Below are 17,947 nucleotides of genomic sequence, written 5' to 3'. Positions count from 1 at the left end.
GACCAGGTCATTCCTTGGCTTGCAGACCTCTTTGACATAATAAATATTTCTACAAAAAGCAGTATGCTCTTTATATAGTATGCTATGGTTAAAGCTCGGGCACTGTACATTTCTAGCTTTATTTTTATAAAAAATTATTCTGCAATTTTGGAAGGGGCCTTTTTGTTAATATATTGTAGTTTCAAAGGCCAACGGGATAGAATGTGATGCTAAGGAGAAAATGCCATTAACTGATTGACGGTTAAAACATCATATTTTATTGCGTACACGTGTAGGTATTTGAGAGAGATTTTGAAGTTAGAACGGTACTTAAAGTTGTCTGAGGGCAGAAAGCACGGGAAGGCGGATGTGGACGAGTTGGGTGTTAGAAAGCTGACTTCCTCTTAAATGTGTGAAACGGTCTAAACACACACACACATGCGCTCGCACAATTGTTTTATATAGGTATAAATGAGAAGGGAACATGCTTATTTTAGTGAGATTGGTGAATGTATTATTTAACTGTTCCTATAACCCGTTTTAAGGGTGTCGCCAGTAAATTCCCACGCTTGCTCAATCCCTTTGCAGCTCGTGACGCAAATTAACTCGAAGGAAAACTTAGGCTCTTAGGAAAACACTAGACTCATAAACCCCAGCCAGTTACTTCGATTAAAAATAACTCCTCGTTAAAAACAAAGACAGGCGTCTGTTTGATCAACGGAACTCAAAGAGAACACCGGCAGGAGATAAAGCTCGTCTTTCGAGTGAGTCATTTTACGTGACTCTTTTGAACCGGTTCGCATATCACTCGATAAACACCAGAAACTAAACTAACTCTGTATAATATTTAATATGTAAAACACTGAAAAATGTAAATCAGAATGTATCACACGTGTATTGGGGGATGACCGAACGAGGGAATTTGTATGAGGTGAACTGGTTGGTTGTAAAGAATCACTCGAGCCGGTTCGCTAGAACGAAACTCACCTAGCTAGTGCTCCGACATGAGCGAGCAGAAAGTTTGAGTGAGCGAGCGGAGGACATGGGAGGAGTTGACTGCTCCTAAAAACACCCCGAGCACCGTTGTTGTCTCTGACATGTCACATTTACTGTAACACCGACCCAGTGCTGTTGGAATCAAAACAAGCGTGTCTCCACTATGGTTGCTAGCGACACTGTCACTCTATTGACAGACACGGGCAGGAGACTCGTTTAGGTTTGTCCTTCGTCGCTACCGAAAACTTTAACGCCCTGTTTGGGATTTATCTGGCACATTTGGAGACTCGTAGCGACTGCCTAGATGGAAGAAGAGCCGCTACTGACTGGCAGCATTAACCGGGGTCCAGGAGATTATGGATCTCATGATAATGGTGACCATGATAAACATGAAGAATCACCAGGATCAAGACGACCGTCCTATTCAGCGACCGACGATTCTTACCCCGTGCACGAGGGTACGTATGTTTTACCAGCCTGGCCTGACAGTAGTGTATTCGTTCACCTCTGTTTGGTTTCTGTCTTTGCTGTCAGACAAACACACCATCGTCTTCTTATTGCCTCTGCAGGTCGTCTTTGACTTCATTTGTTGCTTTTTTACCCTATGCATCAAATCACAAGTGGAGATAGACATATTGGAAACGACTATTTATTTATTTGTACGGTTAATTTAATTATTGTCAAAGATTAGGTTTCACATTTGGCGGAAATTTGGGGCAGCTAAAGCTGTTTTGGGAGAACGTGTGAAAATATTGTTATGAAAAGTGCCGCGAAACACAATTTGAACATTATGCCAAGGGAATCTGAATTACTAGTTTTGGTCTGTGATTTTGGCAAGTTCAGAAAAAGGTCTAATCTGTTAACAGTTGGTTAAATTAGGTACTATGGACTAACAAATAGCAGTGCATCCACAGCATTTAATTTTATTTTTACCACATTTTCGAAAAAAGAATTATTTGTGAACAATATATATGCTGTAAACTAACATAAACGTTGTCTTTTTTTAAGAAAAAAAAAGAGATGGACAAAATGTAATAAATGCTGTAAAAATATATCGCTGTTAGTCTGTGTTCGAATTGAGTTTTTTTTTTTAATATAAATTAAATTTAAATTTAAATTCCCTGTTATTATGTATATTAATATCGTATTCATATTTATTATTCATGTGTTTTTACGCATTTGTTCAGTGTCTAATCACCCTTCACGCACAATTCTATTGAGCTGAGTAATGCAGTGGCCAACCAGAGGCGGTCATATTAGTCATCGCTGAATTTTGTTCAGAATAAACCTTGCAAATTCCCGTAATCATAACCTACATGAGTGCAGACGTACATAAAAGTGAGATTCATTTATCACACAAGCTACCAGAGGAGTTATGAGTGCTTAAACACGAGCTAGACGAACTGTGCTTATTCAGAGTGGGTTCTTTTACTGCATGGTTCAGTATAACACAATTCAGAACGCTCTCAAAATGCAAGATGTATAATTTGAGTGATACTGATTTCATACAACAGTTCAATAAACAAGAGGTTAATACTTTCAGACGCCACATTTTGCACTATTTCGCCCCAAAAAAACCCCCCCAAGAACACAGACACAGCACTGTTTTGCATCTCTGATCAACATTACAGTGTAATGAATGTTCCTGAATGAATCAACCGTTTATATTAATCCGTTCAAACGCAGTGACTCACTTAATAACAGACATCTTGCCACCAGTTTTAGTTTCCCATTTAAAGTGTGTATTTTAAGTGATTTGACATTTTGAAAGTATTCAAAGGTTTAGGATTGAAATATCGAAGCATTTATGCATTTGTAACCGCGTTCATGTCTTGCAAGTTGCATTCAACTACGTAAATACATCTGGACACCACTTGCGAAGATGCAAAAAAAAAAGTCTTTTTAAAGGTGAAAATCCCTACAAAGGGTATAAATCACTTTAAACTTACTGAAAATGTTCATTTCAATTCAGTGGCTCTTTATTGTTCTACGTAGCGTTATCGCACAAGGATGGTTTGGATTTGCTGGCTCATATCCTGTTGAGAAGTTAAGGTTTGGCAGCTCCTGAATATCCTGTGACACTTAAAAATATGCCGGTATTGGAGCCTGAAATGTCTGCCTACACACATAGTTTTTACAGTCAGAATATTTTCTTTTTCAACTCAGGAACATAGAACGATCCAGTAAATTTTGCGAATGCAATATGGGAATATGGCAATCTTTCACTATATTTTTGTTTAGATTACAGAGAATTTAATCGTTTAACTTCATTTAATATTACAAGATCTTTAATGCAAAATATTCGAAAAATATTTGGAAAATAAGAAAATAAAATATTTGAATGTAAAACACATCAAAGTCACAATTAAAACGTAGTTTATCTTTTTGTTCATTTGTTTTTTCTTTGACACAGATGCAGATGCAGAGCTCTATATCCAACAAGCAGTTGTATTTATTGAAGATGCAATTCAGGTTATTTTTGTTTTATATAACGTTTAGAAATATATATATATTGCTTGAATGAATGTCTGATTTCCCTGTTTGTGCTCTTTCTCACAGTATCGATCCATCAATCACAGGGTTGATTCTTGGTCCTTGTGGTTATATAGATGGTACTATTCCAAAATTTGTCAGTGGTAAGCATGCAGAAATTTATACTTTTTTCTAAAGATTTATGTAATTTAATAAAAAAAAGTGGTTAGCCATGAAAAAAATTGCTTCATAGGTTTATATGAATATATAACTGTATTTCAGTTTATTTGATATCAGTATTCACACATGCGTGTATAATCTTAGTGTAGGTGAGCCAGCCTCATCAGTAACACACCAGATCATATTTAGAGAGCCTTGCTTTAGTACTTTATGTTGTTAGTAGTTAAAGTTATTTCAAACTGGTTCTCAGCTGGTGAAAACTTACTTATTGCGTTGTGGACAGATGATCTAAGTAGTGCATATAAAAGTTTTTATAAAATATTTTGTATATAAATGTATGTAATATGTATGTGTGTGGACAGTATATATATATATATATATATATATATATATATATATATATATATATATATATATATATATATATAATTAAATACATTAAACACATTATAGCATTACCAGTATAGTTCCTGTGGGTTGAATGTAAACAGCACTTTACTTAAATTAAAATTTGCCAAATGTGGGTGAAAAGCACCCATTATTGGGTTACACATATCAACTCACTAGCCGGTTTGGTGGGATGTGGTTTGTAAATCTATAATTTTACGTAACATTGCTATTGAGTCCTTCCCATACAAACTCTAACATTTCCAAAACAAAGCAAAAAGAGGGTCGCAGAGAGCCACTGTATTTTCCATTGAATTACATTAACAACATTATAATAACAACACTTCTTACTTCAACCCATTCTTACTTCCTAGGGGCCACATTCCTGCAATGATATTGCCCTGTACCCTCTAGCTGTTTATGTGATCATTAGTTTACACACTCTCTCTTTCTCTTGAAAGGGGTCTGGGGTTCACTATTGCTGTTGTCCTGGGACTGGCCTTCATTGAGAGACCTTCCTCTCTGACCTACACCTCGGATATTCGCTTCAAACCCAAGCCATGGGAGCCACCTTGTGGACTGACGGAGGGCATTGAGATGGTCTGCCTCTGTGTCTTCATCCTAGACATCACTGTGAAGGTAGAAATCCACAACTATTCAGTTGAGCTTTGGAATAGCGTCAACAGATAGTTCGCCCCCCCAAAAATTGAAATCTCTCATTATTTGTCATTCGAGCCCGTATGAAATGATGATAAACAGACTTTTTTTTAAAGATTTGACTCAAGTCGCTTAATACTGAACTAAATAATTTATTGGATGTTTTGTGTTTTGCAGAGTTATCTGATAGGATGGGAGGAGTTTCGTACGAACAAATGGCTGATTGGTTATGTAGTAGTGATTGCAGCATCAGTTATTGATTGGATGTTGAGTATTAGCATGATGTGCAGCGAGGTGAGTTTGCAAAGCTGCGTACTTATTGTGAATTTATACTATAGGTGGTTTATTATAGTTAACTTCCAGTCTGTGTTCGTTTATTGGTCTGGTTAGTGCCGCTTAGCTGCTGTTGTTGATTCTATTGGTGCGTCTACCGGAGGTTAAGTTAGGGCCACAAAAGTAACGTTTGTTTATGTTGTTGTTGTTGAAATCGTCTATTACAATATATAACAGCATTTACGCTTTAAAAAAACTGGTGTAGAAAGCTTTCATTCAGTAATTGTAAAATAGTACATTTCACGAATGTTTTCAAAGCAATGGCAAGAAAATTAAACTGAAGATAGAAATAGTATTAAGTTAAATAAACTTTAAATCTTCATATGACATCATATTCATATGAAAAATTCTATGACATAAATATACTTAATCATGAAATAAAATATTGATTTTCCCCACCTGCGATCTGCCCACTATTGTCAAAATAATGTTCTTAGAATTATAAAATTGTTCTTAAATTGAATTTTTAATTTTTAATAAACTTTAATAAACTTTTAATGAAAGTGCAGTTAACTTCTTTTTATTTAAAATTATTTAAAAAAAATCAAACATGATTAATGTTTATCTGTGTCAGCTTTTTGTCTGATTTATGTTATGTTTAATTATCAATACATTAGTAATTTATTTTCTTTTTTTTAATATTTATTTTTAATAACACTTAATAACACTCCTCCGAATACTGAAAGGCATATTTAACTCATATAAAAAACTCATAATTTACTTGCCATCATTTAAAGAGCAGATTAGAATTGCTATTTTAAATCTACCCCTCTTTTGTCATTTACATCTCATTAAGCGCATCAAATAAATGTTCATTTTTGGACATATTCCTTCATAATCTCAGTATAAAGTCAGTAGTGAGCATGTTTCAGTCAGCTGTCAGCATCGGGTCTAATGATTGTAATGCTGTCCTGTCATTCTGTCCCACAGACTTTAAGAGTTAGGAGGCTAATTCGCCCATTTTTCCTCTTGCAAAACTCTTCCCTCATGAAGAAAACTTTAAAATGCATCAAAAGGACTCTTCCAGAAATAGCAAGGTAATAACATATTTTCTGTAATAAGGGATATTCCCCATAGCAACGTCCTATAATTCATTTTTTTCACTTCTCAATTTGTGTGCAGTTCCATTCTAATATTATAATTTTAAAATGACCAGATCTGTCCTCACTATTTTTCACTTCCGTTTCAGTGTTATTCTGCTTCTGGCGCTGCACATCTGCTTATTCACCATGATAGGAATGCTGATCTTTTCCAAAACAGATGTAAGAAGTCATCACATCCTTATCGTGTAATTAATATAATAATACTTACATGAGCCCACTTTTTGATTTAAACATGGCCCTGTTAAAGAACATTACATTTTGCCACAATTCATATCTAGAGTATGTGAAAAAAAAACGTCTGTTGGTGTTGGTGGGGGAAACTGAGTCATATCTAGAGATCAGAATATAGAGACCTGGATGTGAGATCATTTGACATGTGCCAACATGAGCGGCCACATAGAAATAATGCCAGTCATCTTAGTAGAGCACCGCTTGTTCTTAAAAATGGCTTAAATAGTCTTAATCTCAATGTTTGTGTGTTTCTGTAGGACCCTAAGAAGAATGGAGAATGGGAAACGTACTTTAAAAACCTGCCACAGGCCCTGTCTTCTCTGCTAGTGCTGCTAACGACAGCCAATAACCCCGACGGTACGTACATGTTGTTACAAGTCTCTCAGGAGGTCAAAATCTCTGAATGGCTCTGTAAAGTTTTAGATGGTCGGTGACAGATGACATTTTGGCACCGTTGCGTCAGATTCTCAGTCATCTTTGGCTCATTGCAGTGGAGGCTGTGAGTCATTGCTTTTAACCACATGATATCTTGTGACTCGTCACAACGTTCTGTTAAACTTTGACAGGTATCTGTATTCATTTTAAACGTGAAACTGCCTACATTGGCCTAAGAGATTTCTTGTAATCTCTATGTGTGAAAATGTGTCTTCCTCTCTCAACAGTCATGATTCCAGCATACTCTCTGAACCGTGGCTATTCTATATTTTTTATACTCTTTAGTGTGTTTGGTAAGTTTCTACGCAATCCAGATCAGTTGCATACGCACTACTCTTCACAAGTTAGTAATACTATAAGAATTCTCAATTATTTCTGAAAGATCATGTGTCTTTGAGGAATGGAATAATTGCTGAAAAAACTTGCAGTTTAGAGTATATCAAAATAGAAAGCAGATATAATTTTTTTCATCAAATAAATTCAGCTTTGGTGAGCTTAATATTATAATAATAATAATAAAATCTATTCTTATTCCAAACTTTTGTCTGGTAGTATTATATATAATGCATTTAATATTGCATTCATAACCCCCCATCTGCATTAAACACTGACATCTCTATTTCTTTTTTTTTCCCTCTCAGGAACGTATTTGTTAATGAATTTAATGACGGCTATTATTTATAACCAGTTCAGGGGATATTTACTGGTGAGTGATATACTAACATTAGACGTTGTTTTAGGAATTTGCTAAGGGAACATTTCAGCAATCTTTATTTTGTTATTATTTCCAAACTCTGTTTTATATCTGTTTTATAATTTCCAAGCGCCTCTTTTCCACATAACAAAACTTACCAGAGGGGTCAGTCAGAAAGAAGCATAACAAAATTAACATTTTCCGTATGACTCTGGTTTTCAGTTCGTTTAAAGTGCCTCTGTTATAAAAGGTATACATTTAGGTTTTGTGGGTCTTAACAGGTTGACACGCATGCACTGTCAAAAACATAAATTTTCTTATATGCATTTACCTTATCTGTTCAAAGACTCCCAACCGATTTGTTTGACAATTAAATCTTTTTCAAACCCCCTCGTGACTGGCCGCTTTCTTTCAAAGCAGTGTTTGTGAGCTTTTAATGCTGCGAAAGCAGCACCTAGTGGCAAAGAATGAATTTGCATTTTCATTCATTCCAACACGAAAATCAAGTTTTCCCAGGTCTGCGTTCACCACATATTGATATTGATGTCAACATAAAACAGCTTCAGCTTAAGACTTATTTTAAGCTTGTTTCGATGATTCAGTGTGTTTTGTGAAGTCATGCATGTTCGGTAAAAGTTGATTTTAGGTCAACTCTTCCTTCAATTATTAATCTTATGGCCTGTGTGTCTAGATGTCAGTTCAGACGTCTATAATCAGGAGGCGTCTGGGTATTCGGGCTGCTTTTGAGGTGCTCTGCTGTCCAGGCCGAGGGCACACCAGCACTCAGTCTGAAGGCCATGTGTAAGATCCAGTCCTCTCCAGAAATTTAGTTCTTCTTCCTTACAGCAAACATTCTCTCTTTATATCTCCGATGTGGTGTTTCATGTCTCATAACACGACTTTCCCCGTTGCTGTTCAGGGAGCGAGTGGCGATGAACATGTTTCTGCAAGTCATGGAGAGAGTTCACATGAAGTTTTATTGCAGGCAGGCTATCATTAAGGTCAATGCAGACTGCAGAATAGTTTGTTATAGTAAACAGCGCGTGACATAGTTGTTTACTTTACCTGTCTTTTGTTTCCTCCAGGCTGCTCGGCAATTCCCAGACGGCTTCATTAATGGAGAGGACTTCCAGAGGCTCTTTAATGAGCTGGATAAGGATTTTATGAAAGAGGTTTGATTGCCTACATTTGTGGATCATTTTTGAATTCAGGAAGTCACACTTTCTGTACAGTTTGTACTAGTTTGTTAAATTAGTATTAGGACATAGCACATAGCAGGGATGGTTAGAATTTGAATCAGAATGACAGCTGGATGGCAATTCACAAAATTACTTTTCATGAATCCATTACAGCAACAAAACAGCAAGAATAGATTACTGTTTAAAGTCTGTTTAAAGTCTGCATGTAAGTTTGCTTCATTTTGTTTGGTATTAATACAATTAAGAGAGCATTCTTGAAAATTACGCGTTTTTCGACTGTGTTCTAAACAAATAAGTTAAATTCTGATAATAAATATATTAATAATGTAATAAATCAATGTATAATAATAGAATATAATTAATTTATAAATGTTAAATGTTAAAAAATATATTTTTTTTAGTATATTGCGTTTAAATAAAATGCAAATTAATATATTGTGTAGAAAATTATTATGCAAACGCTGAATATTATTAATTAAACCACACTTAATATTACACGGAGAGTTTGATTTAATTTAGATTTCCTCAAATTCAACCAGCTGAATTGGAGTTTTTCTAAAGACACTCTTAATTTAATTCTGAACTGAGCTTTGATGTTGACTGAGATTTTAACTTTTCTATTTGTTTTTTTTCCTGCAGCACCCTCAAAAACCAGAGTATAGCTCTTCTATCCTACAGTCAATCCAGAATATCTACAGTCACTTTTATATTACTGTTCTGGGGAATGTTGTCGCTCTGGCAAATGTCCTCTGCATCTGTGTAAGATACCATATTTCTTTTTACTTGCTTTGATTGTCATGCACATCACCCTACGAGAAGAACAGTGTGCACTTTTTCAGAAATCTGTAGACTAAAACATTGTTATCCAAATTGGTTGTGCACCCCCTAGTGGTTTATTATAGAGCCGCAAAGGGCTCTTAAAATAGAAATGCCAAATTCAACTGAAGATTTAATATTAGATAGTCAAGCGTAACACTTAACTCTTACACAAATAAGTCATTAAATGTAAACATTGACCACGGATTATACTTTAAACAATAAAATGTTTTTTTTGTAAAATGGTGCCATCTTGTGGATAACATGGAAAAAAGAAAGTTTGTTTCAGATCTCTGAATCATGAATTTCATCTCTGATATCTGTTACTGTTTTTCTGCAGACCATCTTAGTTCTGAATTCAGAGAAAACTGTATCAGAGAAAAATAACTTCTATATGGAGGTGACGGTTTCATGCACTCATAATACACTTATTATTAGTATACAAATATTAGTTAATTTGTAAAACTTAAAAAAATAGACTGGTGTTTATTCATAAATATTTGATATATGTGTTTTCTGCATGCTTCTATAAACATTAATGTGAAAATGTTTTCTGTTTTTTAGATCATCAACTGTATCTTCATCCTGTACTACGTAATAGAGATGCTGCTGAAAATAGTGGCTTTTGGTTGGAAAGGTTACCTGTCTTACAGGAATAACATCTTTGATGGATTCCTCACTGTTCTTCTTCTGGTAACTTTTTTTTTTAAGTTATCATTATGCGTTCCGTGTCATATATAGCTATTTACACGGGCTGTAACTTCTATTGTGTTTTTTTTTCCTTCTCAAAAGACAATTCAGATCGCCATATTCATCACGTACAGGATTCCCTATGAGGACGTGTGAGTGTGCTCAGTTTGAAGAACAGATCTCCCGATCCTTCCTTTGAATGCTTTAATGTGATGTTTTCCTCTTACGCTAACAGAGATCCGGTTTCACGACGTGTGATGGCTTTGTGGGAAATGGTGCGATTGATCAACATGCTGATCGTCTTCCGTTTCCTCCGAATTATTCCAGAAATCAAGGTTGGTGGCTCCTTTCATTAATAACCTCGGTTCTCAATGCACGCAAGGAGAACTGACACAGCTGTGCAAAACATACTGGCACCATTGCATTTGCAGGAGCAAGTTTTTTTTTTTTTTTCAAATAATTGCAACATTAAAAGAGCACTAATAAATGTTTAAAGAATAATAAACTCTTAATAAATCTGTAATGATTTTATTTGTGCATGCTTTAGTTGATGGCTGTTGTGGCCAGCACTCTTGTGGACCTGGTGAAAAACTTACGGGCATTCGCTGGCATTCTGTTGGTGCGTAAACATGCTCTTTTTACTAGCGTTTTTTTTTTGTTGTTGGCGAGATTGGTTTCTTCACTTGTACATTCCTCTGATGCAGGTGGTGTACTATGTGTATGCCGTCCTTGGTATCTGGCTTTTTCAGGGAGCTATAACCCTTCCGTCAAACACAAGGTACTGTTCATCAACTGCACATTTAACAGGAACGCATAAACATACAGTAAAAGCTGTGATGTTGTGAGATTATTTTTATTTTTAAGCAGACAGTCTACTAATACTATAATGACTGCTAGTTAACATGTAGTTATAAAGTTACTTACTGTTAGTAGAATTTCTAAAGTGGACTATCGAAATGAAGTGTTACAGAATAACATACGAATGCTCAAGAAATATATCTTATTCTTTTATCATTTTTACATCTTAGCCTCTTCTCTCTCTCTCCTTTCAGTCTAATCTTAAATGCCACCATAGAGAACAAAACGGACGATCCCTACAGCATGAGTTGTGGCACTTTTGAACAGCTGGAGTACTGGCCAAACAATTTTGATGATTTCGCTGTAAGTTGCACAGAGGCCTCTGGGAACTTGTTCCCAGAATGCCGTAATAAGCACATATATGAGGAACAAGGAGACTTGACTAGATTCGCCGGGTTTGTAGTATTAAAATGCGTTTGTGGGTTTGTTTTTTATTTTAATACTATGTTCACTTTCGAGACTGAAGGGTCACATTCTATTCACTCCTGTATTTTAGTTTGATCTGTTTTAGGGATAAGCATGTTAAGGATTTTTTGGTTTTGCAAATGCATGTAAATGATCGAACTCTTAAATGAAAAATAAATGCAGTTGTATTCTTCCTGTCATATTTTTCAAGTCCTCTCTGGTTCTTCTCTATAACATCATGGTGGTGAATAACTGGCATGTTTTCACGGATGCATACATCAGATACACTACAGAGTAAGCCAGACACTTTACACACACACACACACACACTCTCTCTGTCATGTGTGCTTTACCCGAAAATAGTTTTGTAAATATGTACCCATAATTCTTCTATGTCAGGTGGTCCTTGGTGTACTTCGTGGCTTGGTGGTTGACATCTTCAGTCATGTGGGTCAACCTGTTTGTGGCCCTCATTTTGGAGGTATGTAAATATTTTCCTGTAAAAAATTCAAGACTGAATATACTCAATTTATTAATGCACATTCCTAGTCTTCGTATTCCAAAAAGAAAAGCATACATAGTAGCACATCCTGTTAGTTACTTTTGTGATCATCAGATCATGAACTAAATCAATAAATTCTGACCTTTTCTTGACAGCTTTTCAAAGCATGCTAGTTAACCAGTTTTTTCCCCTTTGATTAGAATTTCACCTATAAGTGGGACCGCAGTAATGCTCTTTCTGTTGAAGATGTGGAGAGAATTGCCTATCAAAGCACTGTACAGCTTATTTTCAGGTAAGAATAAAGCCTTCACTTGAATGAGTGAGAATCAATGGAACGATTTTTAGTTTAAGTTATCAGAAGGATTGTGTTGATGATTCAATAGATAGAGCTGAAAGTACATTTGAAAAGAGTTTGAATGGTCACACTTTATTTTCAAAGTCCTCCTAAATTTTTCACAAACCATTAACATAAACCCTTATTGTGTAAGATTAGGAATTCAGAATATGTGCTTTATAAGTACTAATACACAGCCACCTGCTACCTGGTCTCATGGCAATAATTAATTAATTACAATTAATTAATTGTACAGCCCTAAATCCCATGTAACTACAATTCTTCAAAGCAGTTCAATTCTTCATATAAGGATGTTCAAATGGCACGGTTGCATCAACAAATGCGTTTTTATATCAGTTAGGTTCGGTGTAGGGCGTAGGCTAATTTCAACATGTCAGAGCATTAAGTTTTCACCACAGTCAAGGCACAGTACGTACCTGCGATATTTACCTATTTCAAGGTGATAAAAAACTTACCAGGGTTCACGTATTGAACCCATGTTTTATTGCAATTTAGTGGTATCTTTTGAAAACCGTTGGGACACTTAACGGTCTTATTTAAAAAGTGCCCCCAGGTATATTTTACGACATGAGACCAGGTTGTGTTATTAACAGGCATGTTTTATTAAAGCAGCGAGTGTTTAGTGAGAATTAGTCCCTATACTAAAGTGTTATCTTTTAAATTCACAGCTCATTAAAATGAACGCTGCTTTCTCAGTACACATGATTTTTGAATCTATTAAGTGATTTTATGAAGCGTTTATTTTTTCAGTCCTATAGCCAGTCAGTGATTTATAGTTTTATTACAATATACAATGCGATGTCTTTTATGTGGGTTTTTTTTTTTTTTTTTTTTTTTGCACAAGCGAGTACACCTTAGCTTCGATACTTGACAGAATTTGCCCGAGGCTCTGCCCAGCATTTCAGCCTACGTTCTGCTCTTTCCTCACAGCTTTCCCTCACATTCCTCTCTGATTAAGGAAGGGAAGGGTAATGATTTAATTTAGCAGAATGTAGCGGGGTTTATCCTGCCGTTGATCACTCTTTAAAATTTGAGTACAAAACATTCCCTAATATATACAGAATTTCCGATTTTTATTTATTTATGCCATTTTCCTGGATTAACATCCTTTGGTTGTTTCTTTCCAATCGTGTGCCAAATTAAGGGTATGGCATAAAAGATCATATACAGGACTTTTAATAAAACCTGAACAAAATGATGATGCTCATCGATACAGAACACTGCCAATACACAACAAATCCATGCGTTCTAAAAATAAAAACCCATAAATCTCAGAATGTTTTGCTCAGTTAAATAGGGTGCTACACATTTAACTACTTAGATTTGGAGTTACCCTGTTTTGCTAATTTTTTAAATATTCAACACACTAAAATTTATCCAGTAAATGTATTAAAATTGGTTTGTGAACCAATAGGGATTTTTATGGAAGCCTGTTTCCTCCACTGTATAAAAAAATTGCGAGATATAAAGTCAGAATTATCATAAGCAGAGCTTTGTATGGCATTTAAAGTCGCAATAACCTTTTTTTAATTTTTTATTCCGTATTATTTATTTTTTATTCCATTTATTCCGATTTTTTTTTGCTGATTTGATAATACTATTTAACTAGTAAAATCTAGTCTTTCTATGTGACGGGGTAGCCCACAGAGAATGCTGGTAAATAACAGTTGACACTAGCCACTGACGTCTGTAGTTAAAAAATCTATGGAAATTAATAGCTGCCGTCAAGCGATTAGTTACCGTTCTGCAAAATATCAAGAAGAAATAAAAGTGAGCAAATGATTTTTCATTTTGGGTGAACTCTTAAATTTAAAGCAGAGAAACGATTGTTTGAATGTGTTTTTTTGTGTTCTTTTGCCCTTCCTCCATCTTCAGAGAGCACGTTCAAGAGCCGACAGAAGAAGAGTTACTAGCTCAACTACAACAACATCCTCATCTGCACCTCTCCTGGTGACCCTAAGCTCACCCCCCTCACCTCCACCTCACAGGACGCCTTTAATACATAATTACACCAAAACACCCAGAATCCTCCAGGATTCCATCACATCTGTGTAGGCCTCATGTTTACATAACCATCCATTTTGAGGGCCTGTTTCCCATTATAGGATCTGTGTAGCTTCAGGTCGGCCTGGGAAAGGATGTATGTGTTTTTAGCAGAGCGTCACGCAATTAATGTTCGAAAGAAACTTCAATTTATAAAGAGGCTTCAGCTCAAATCACTCCTGAAGTCCCAGAGTTCTTGTTTAATGCTCGACATCCTTTAAATTATAGTAGTGTTGATGATACTGTATCCAGAAGAATTTCTTCTTTGAGTCTGAAAGTCTTTTTTTTTTCTTTTTTCTTTTTTTTTTTTTTTGTTTGGAAAAAACAAACACATTTTTGTTTTGCATTTTATAAATTTCATATTTTATTTATTTTTAAGCCTGTTACAATCCAAAAAAAACTAACTATAGATTGTTTTAAAAGTCATGGAAACAAAGGGACATGAATCATTACTGTAAAATACTTTATTTTTGCTGCGCTTTTATTGATTTGTAAATTCTAGATTTTTGACTGTTCCATTATGTTTGTTCAGTGTTTTTATTTCTGTTAGATTTCACTATATTTTTTTACAGAAATCTTTGTGGGTGAATTTCTGTAGAAGTATTATTTCACCCAAAAAATGTAAAATGAAAAGGAAATTGATTCTCATTAGTGTAATGTGAAATGCAATCAGATTTTTTCTGCATTTTGGGTGTAATATAATGTCGAATTGTAAATTTCAGTGACCTTTGGGAAAAATGTTCTGTTCATGTCAGATGGTGTTTTGCTGCAATCTATGCATTTGACCGAATAAGGGTATAAATGGTTTAATTACACCACTACATTCATTGTGTTCTTTCTATTTTGAGAACCTCCTGTTAATTAAATGACTTAAATCTGGTTTATATCATTACTTTTCTGTAGCATGCTTTACATCAAACCAAATTTAAATGACATTTTATATATAGGCAAAAAGTATATATATATATATATATATATATATATATATATATATATATATATATATATATATGTATATGTAATGTTTTGATTAAGTTTATAAAATGTATATTCAGTTTTTATACAATTTTATTTCAGTTTTAATTTCTTTTTCTAAATGAGATGAGAAACGTTGCATACATTTTTGGTAATAATAGTTTTAGTAAAAGTGTAATAACCCCAGTAAGAGGACCACACAGGCTTGCATGAGGTCTTACATAAGTGTCTCATTTCCATCACAGTCTATCTAGCAAGATCATTTTATAGGCCATTTGAAAACTCCCAGGTTATTATATGGCCTTCCTCAGCCTCCAGAAAAGTAGATCAGGGCTAACACTCAAACACACACACACACACACACACTTTGCACTGATTTAGGGGTTAAACATACAAACACACCCTCATGCAGTGGGCATGTTTTCCCAAAATCTGTTGTGGTCTGCCTGACCTTGCGTTAAACACACATCAGAGTGACTGTGTCCACACACACTGTCGTTCACCTCATCTTCCAAACAAATACACAGAGTTCCCTTCTACTGTTTGTTTACGTTTTCCTCTAGATGTGTTATAGCTTCAGCGAGGGTTTTAGTGACAAAAAATATGTCAAAGTTGCCAGTAAATTCAGTTCAGTTTGCCAGTATTCATTTAAAAATATATCAAATCTATATCTTAATTTTATGCAGTTGCTACTCACGTGACGTTACTGTCACGTGACCCTTCATGAACGTAATATGCCGATTTGGTTAGTGTTTGGTGCTTATGTTTGGGCATAAAGCAGATAAAGTCCACTCCAGAGAGAGATATTTGATAATTCCTTTCTATTAAAATTCGCGTGCGCTTTGCAAAACCATATCACTGTATTTCTGAAGGAAACAGAGCGTCTTCAGAACATTTTGGATGCCATTTTTATTCCATCTTGCATATAGCGCTACTTTGTGTACAGCTGTTACCAAGGAGACCTTTATCTTTTACCGTTCCAACAGCGCCTCCCGCTGGCAGAGAATGGATTTGCGTCTAGTCGTTCTGCCTAGCTGTTCGCCAATCACAACGCTCCGGGACAGCTAACCAATCACAACCGACGCATTTCTTATTTCGGAAGCCACTTTAAGGCAGGCTTTCAAACGCGGAACTAATCGAGACGTTTGTGCCGGACTGGGGAGAAAGGTATTGTAATAATGTAAATTATGTGGAAAGTAATGCGCTTTTCTGAACCATCAAACATGAGAGAAAAACAAAATCAACACTTTGTAAAATAGCTAATTACGACCCCTTTAATAAAATAAACTTTTAAATAAGTAATGTAGAATAAGAACCATTATTAATAATTGAGGACCAATTACAATTGATGGCATTTGAGCAACAACCAGCGTATTGTAATTATTTCTGTAGGAAATAAATAAAAATAACACAAACATACTGTTATAATATTTTACAGTATTACTGCAGCTGCTGGGTTTCTGATCAACTATATGCAGTCTTAGTAAACATTTATTTCAGAAACATTAAAAATGTAAATTATCCAAAACTTTTACACAAGTAGCGTACGCACGTTGGCCAAATGACAAATTAGCTTTGTAAACCATTTAAATTATAGCAGGCTCATTATTTTATCGATTATTATATTTTGCATTTGCCAGATGCTTCTAGTTAAACTCTGCCAATGGCTAAACAGGTACTGAAGGGCTAAATACAAATTTGAGAACTACCATTACAAAATGCTGAAAAATGCTTACTGCATTCATTTAGTCTGAACAACAAACTAGTGTTGTTAAGTCTGGATATTGAGCTAAATCGACCCTCCAATAAAAAGTACATTCAGCCCCTGAAATGCGCAGTTTATTAACCAAAAAAGGCAATCGGTTTAGTTTGGAATAGTTTCGTGCAGCAAGGTTTGTTGCAAGCTGGTTTTGTTGTGAAACCTGGCAACTCTGCATCTAATATTTAATTTCACTTTTATGTGAAAAAGAGTGCTGTGCAGTGAATCGGATCGTGTATTGGCATTTTCTTTTTTCATTTATTTTTAATTTAAAGCTAAATATTGTTCACGCATTCACTATTTCACCCAAACCTTTGAATTGACACAACTTATCCCTAATGTGGATCATTCATATTTCGAAGGCCCTGTGTTATAACTACTTCCCTCTAATCGTCAGCTCTATATTTTGCAATTGCTCTTTGCTTGCAGAGAACAAATTAAAATGTGACGCACCTTACTAAGATTAATGTATGTTTGCACCCTACGTTGTTTTACTAGCCACGTGAACGGCTATGGTTATACGGTTTGTGGATGTTCGCTTAATATTATTCTTCCAATTTCTATTTGAGTGAAAATGTCAAAGTTTAAGCAGGACCGTTGTGGTCAGAATAGCAGCACTTTCATAAATAGCTTTAAACATTCAAAACTGGATTATTGATCTTTATAAAGTGTAGTTTACACAGCCTGATTGTGAAGGCTTTAAATAATAAACAAGCTGTTCTTCTGAGGAATGCCTTTGTCAGCAGTGAGGAGATCCATATTGCTCTGGAATGTGTGGAGCTGCCAAAGAGATTTTCGACTCGGTTGTCAAACAACAGTTTTCTGTGACAGAATTTTTTGCCCAAGTACTAAATTCACTTTTTAAACAAAACCCTGAA

At 35.2% G+C, this 17,947-nt stretch overlaps 1 protein-coding gene across 1 annotated transcript; it reads left to right on the top strand.

Moving 5' to 3' along the window:
* Positions 1-195: 195 nt before the first annotated feature.
* On the top strand, positions 196-15,214 carry tpcn2 (two pore segment channel 2). Its single transcript, XM_043244704.1, has 25 exons — positions 196-1,433; positions 3,389-3,447; positions 3,535-3,611; positions 4,476-4,653; positions 4,849-4,965; positions 5,935-6,041; positions 6,194-6,266; positions 6,596-6,695; positions 7,001-7,066; positions 7,415-7,479; positions 8,159-8,268; positions 8,387-8,468; positions 8,553-8,639; positions 9,306-9,425; positions 9,823-9,882; positions 10,047-10,175; positions 10,275-10,324; positions 10,408-10,507; positions 10,720-10,791; positions 10,877-10,950; positions 11,225-11,333; positions 11,647-11,729; positions 11,835-11,916; positions 12,138-12,229; positions 14,168-15,214. The coding sequence occupies exons 1-25, from the start codon at positions 1,280-1,282 to the stop codon at positions 14,244-14,246; spliced, it is 2,325 nt and encodes a 774-aa protein (XP_043100639.1). The 5' UTR covers positions 196-1,279; the 3' UTR covers positions 14,247-15,214.
* Positions 15,215-17,947: the final 2,733 nt, after the last annotated feature.

This window comes from Puntigrus tetrazona, chromosome 7, assembly GCF_018831695.1.
Source record: "Puntigrus tetrazona isolate hp1 chromosome 7, ASM1883169v1, whole genome shotgun sequence".
NCBI classification, from domain to species: Eukaryota; Metazoa; Chordata; class Actinopteri; order Cypriniformes; family Cyprinidae; genus Puntigrus; species Puntigrus tetrazona.
Note: the sequence above shows the minus strand (reverse complement) of the source record. Positions and strands in the feature narration are given on the sequence as shown.

What these genes read in the sequence shown, in the direction of transcription:
- tpcn2 (XM_043244704.1), top strand. Translation starts at nt 1,280, where the DNA reads ATGGAAGAAGAGCCGCTACTGACTGGCAGCATTAACCGGGGTCCAGGA. An exon ending in TATTCCAAAATTTGTCAGTG is followed by an intron (nt 3,612 to 4,475) that starts GTAAGCATGCAG and finishes TTCTCTTGAAAG; the next exon opens with GGGTCTGGGGTTCACTATTG. An exon ending in TCCTAGACATCACTGTGAAG is followed by an intron (nt 4,654 to 4,848) that starts GTAGAAATCCAC and finishes TGTGTTTTGCAG; the next exon opens with AGTTATCTGATAGGATGGGA.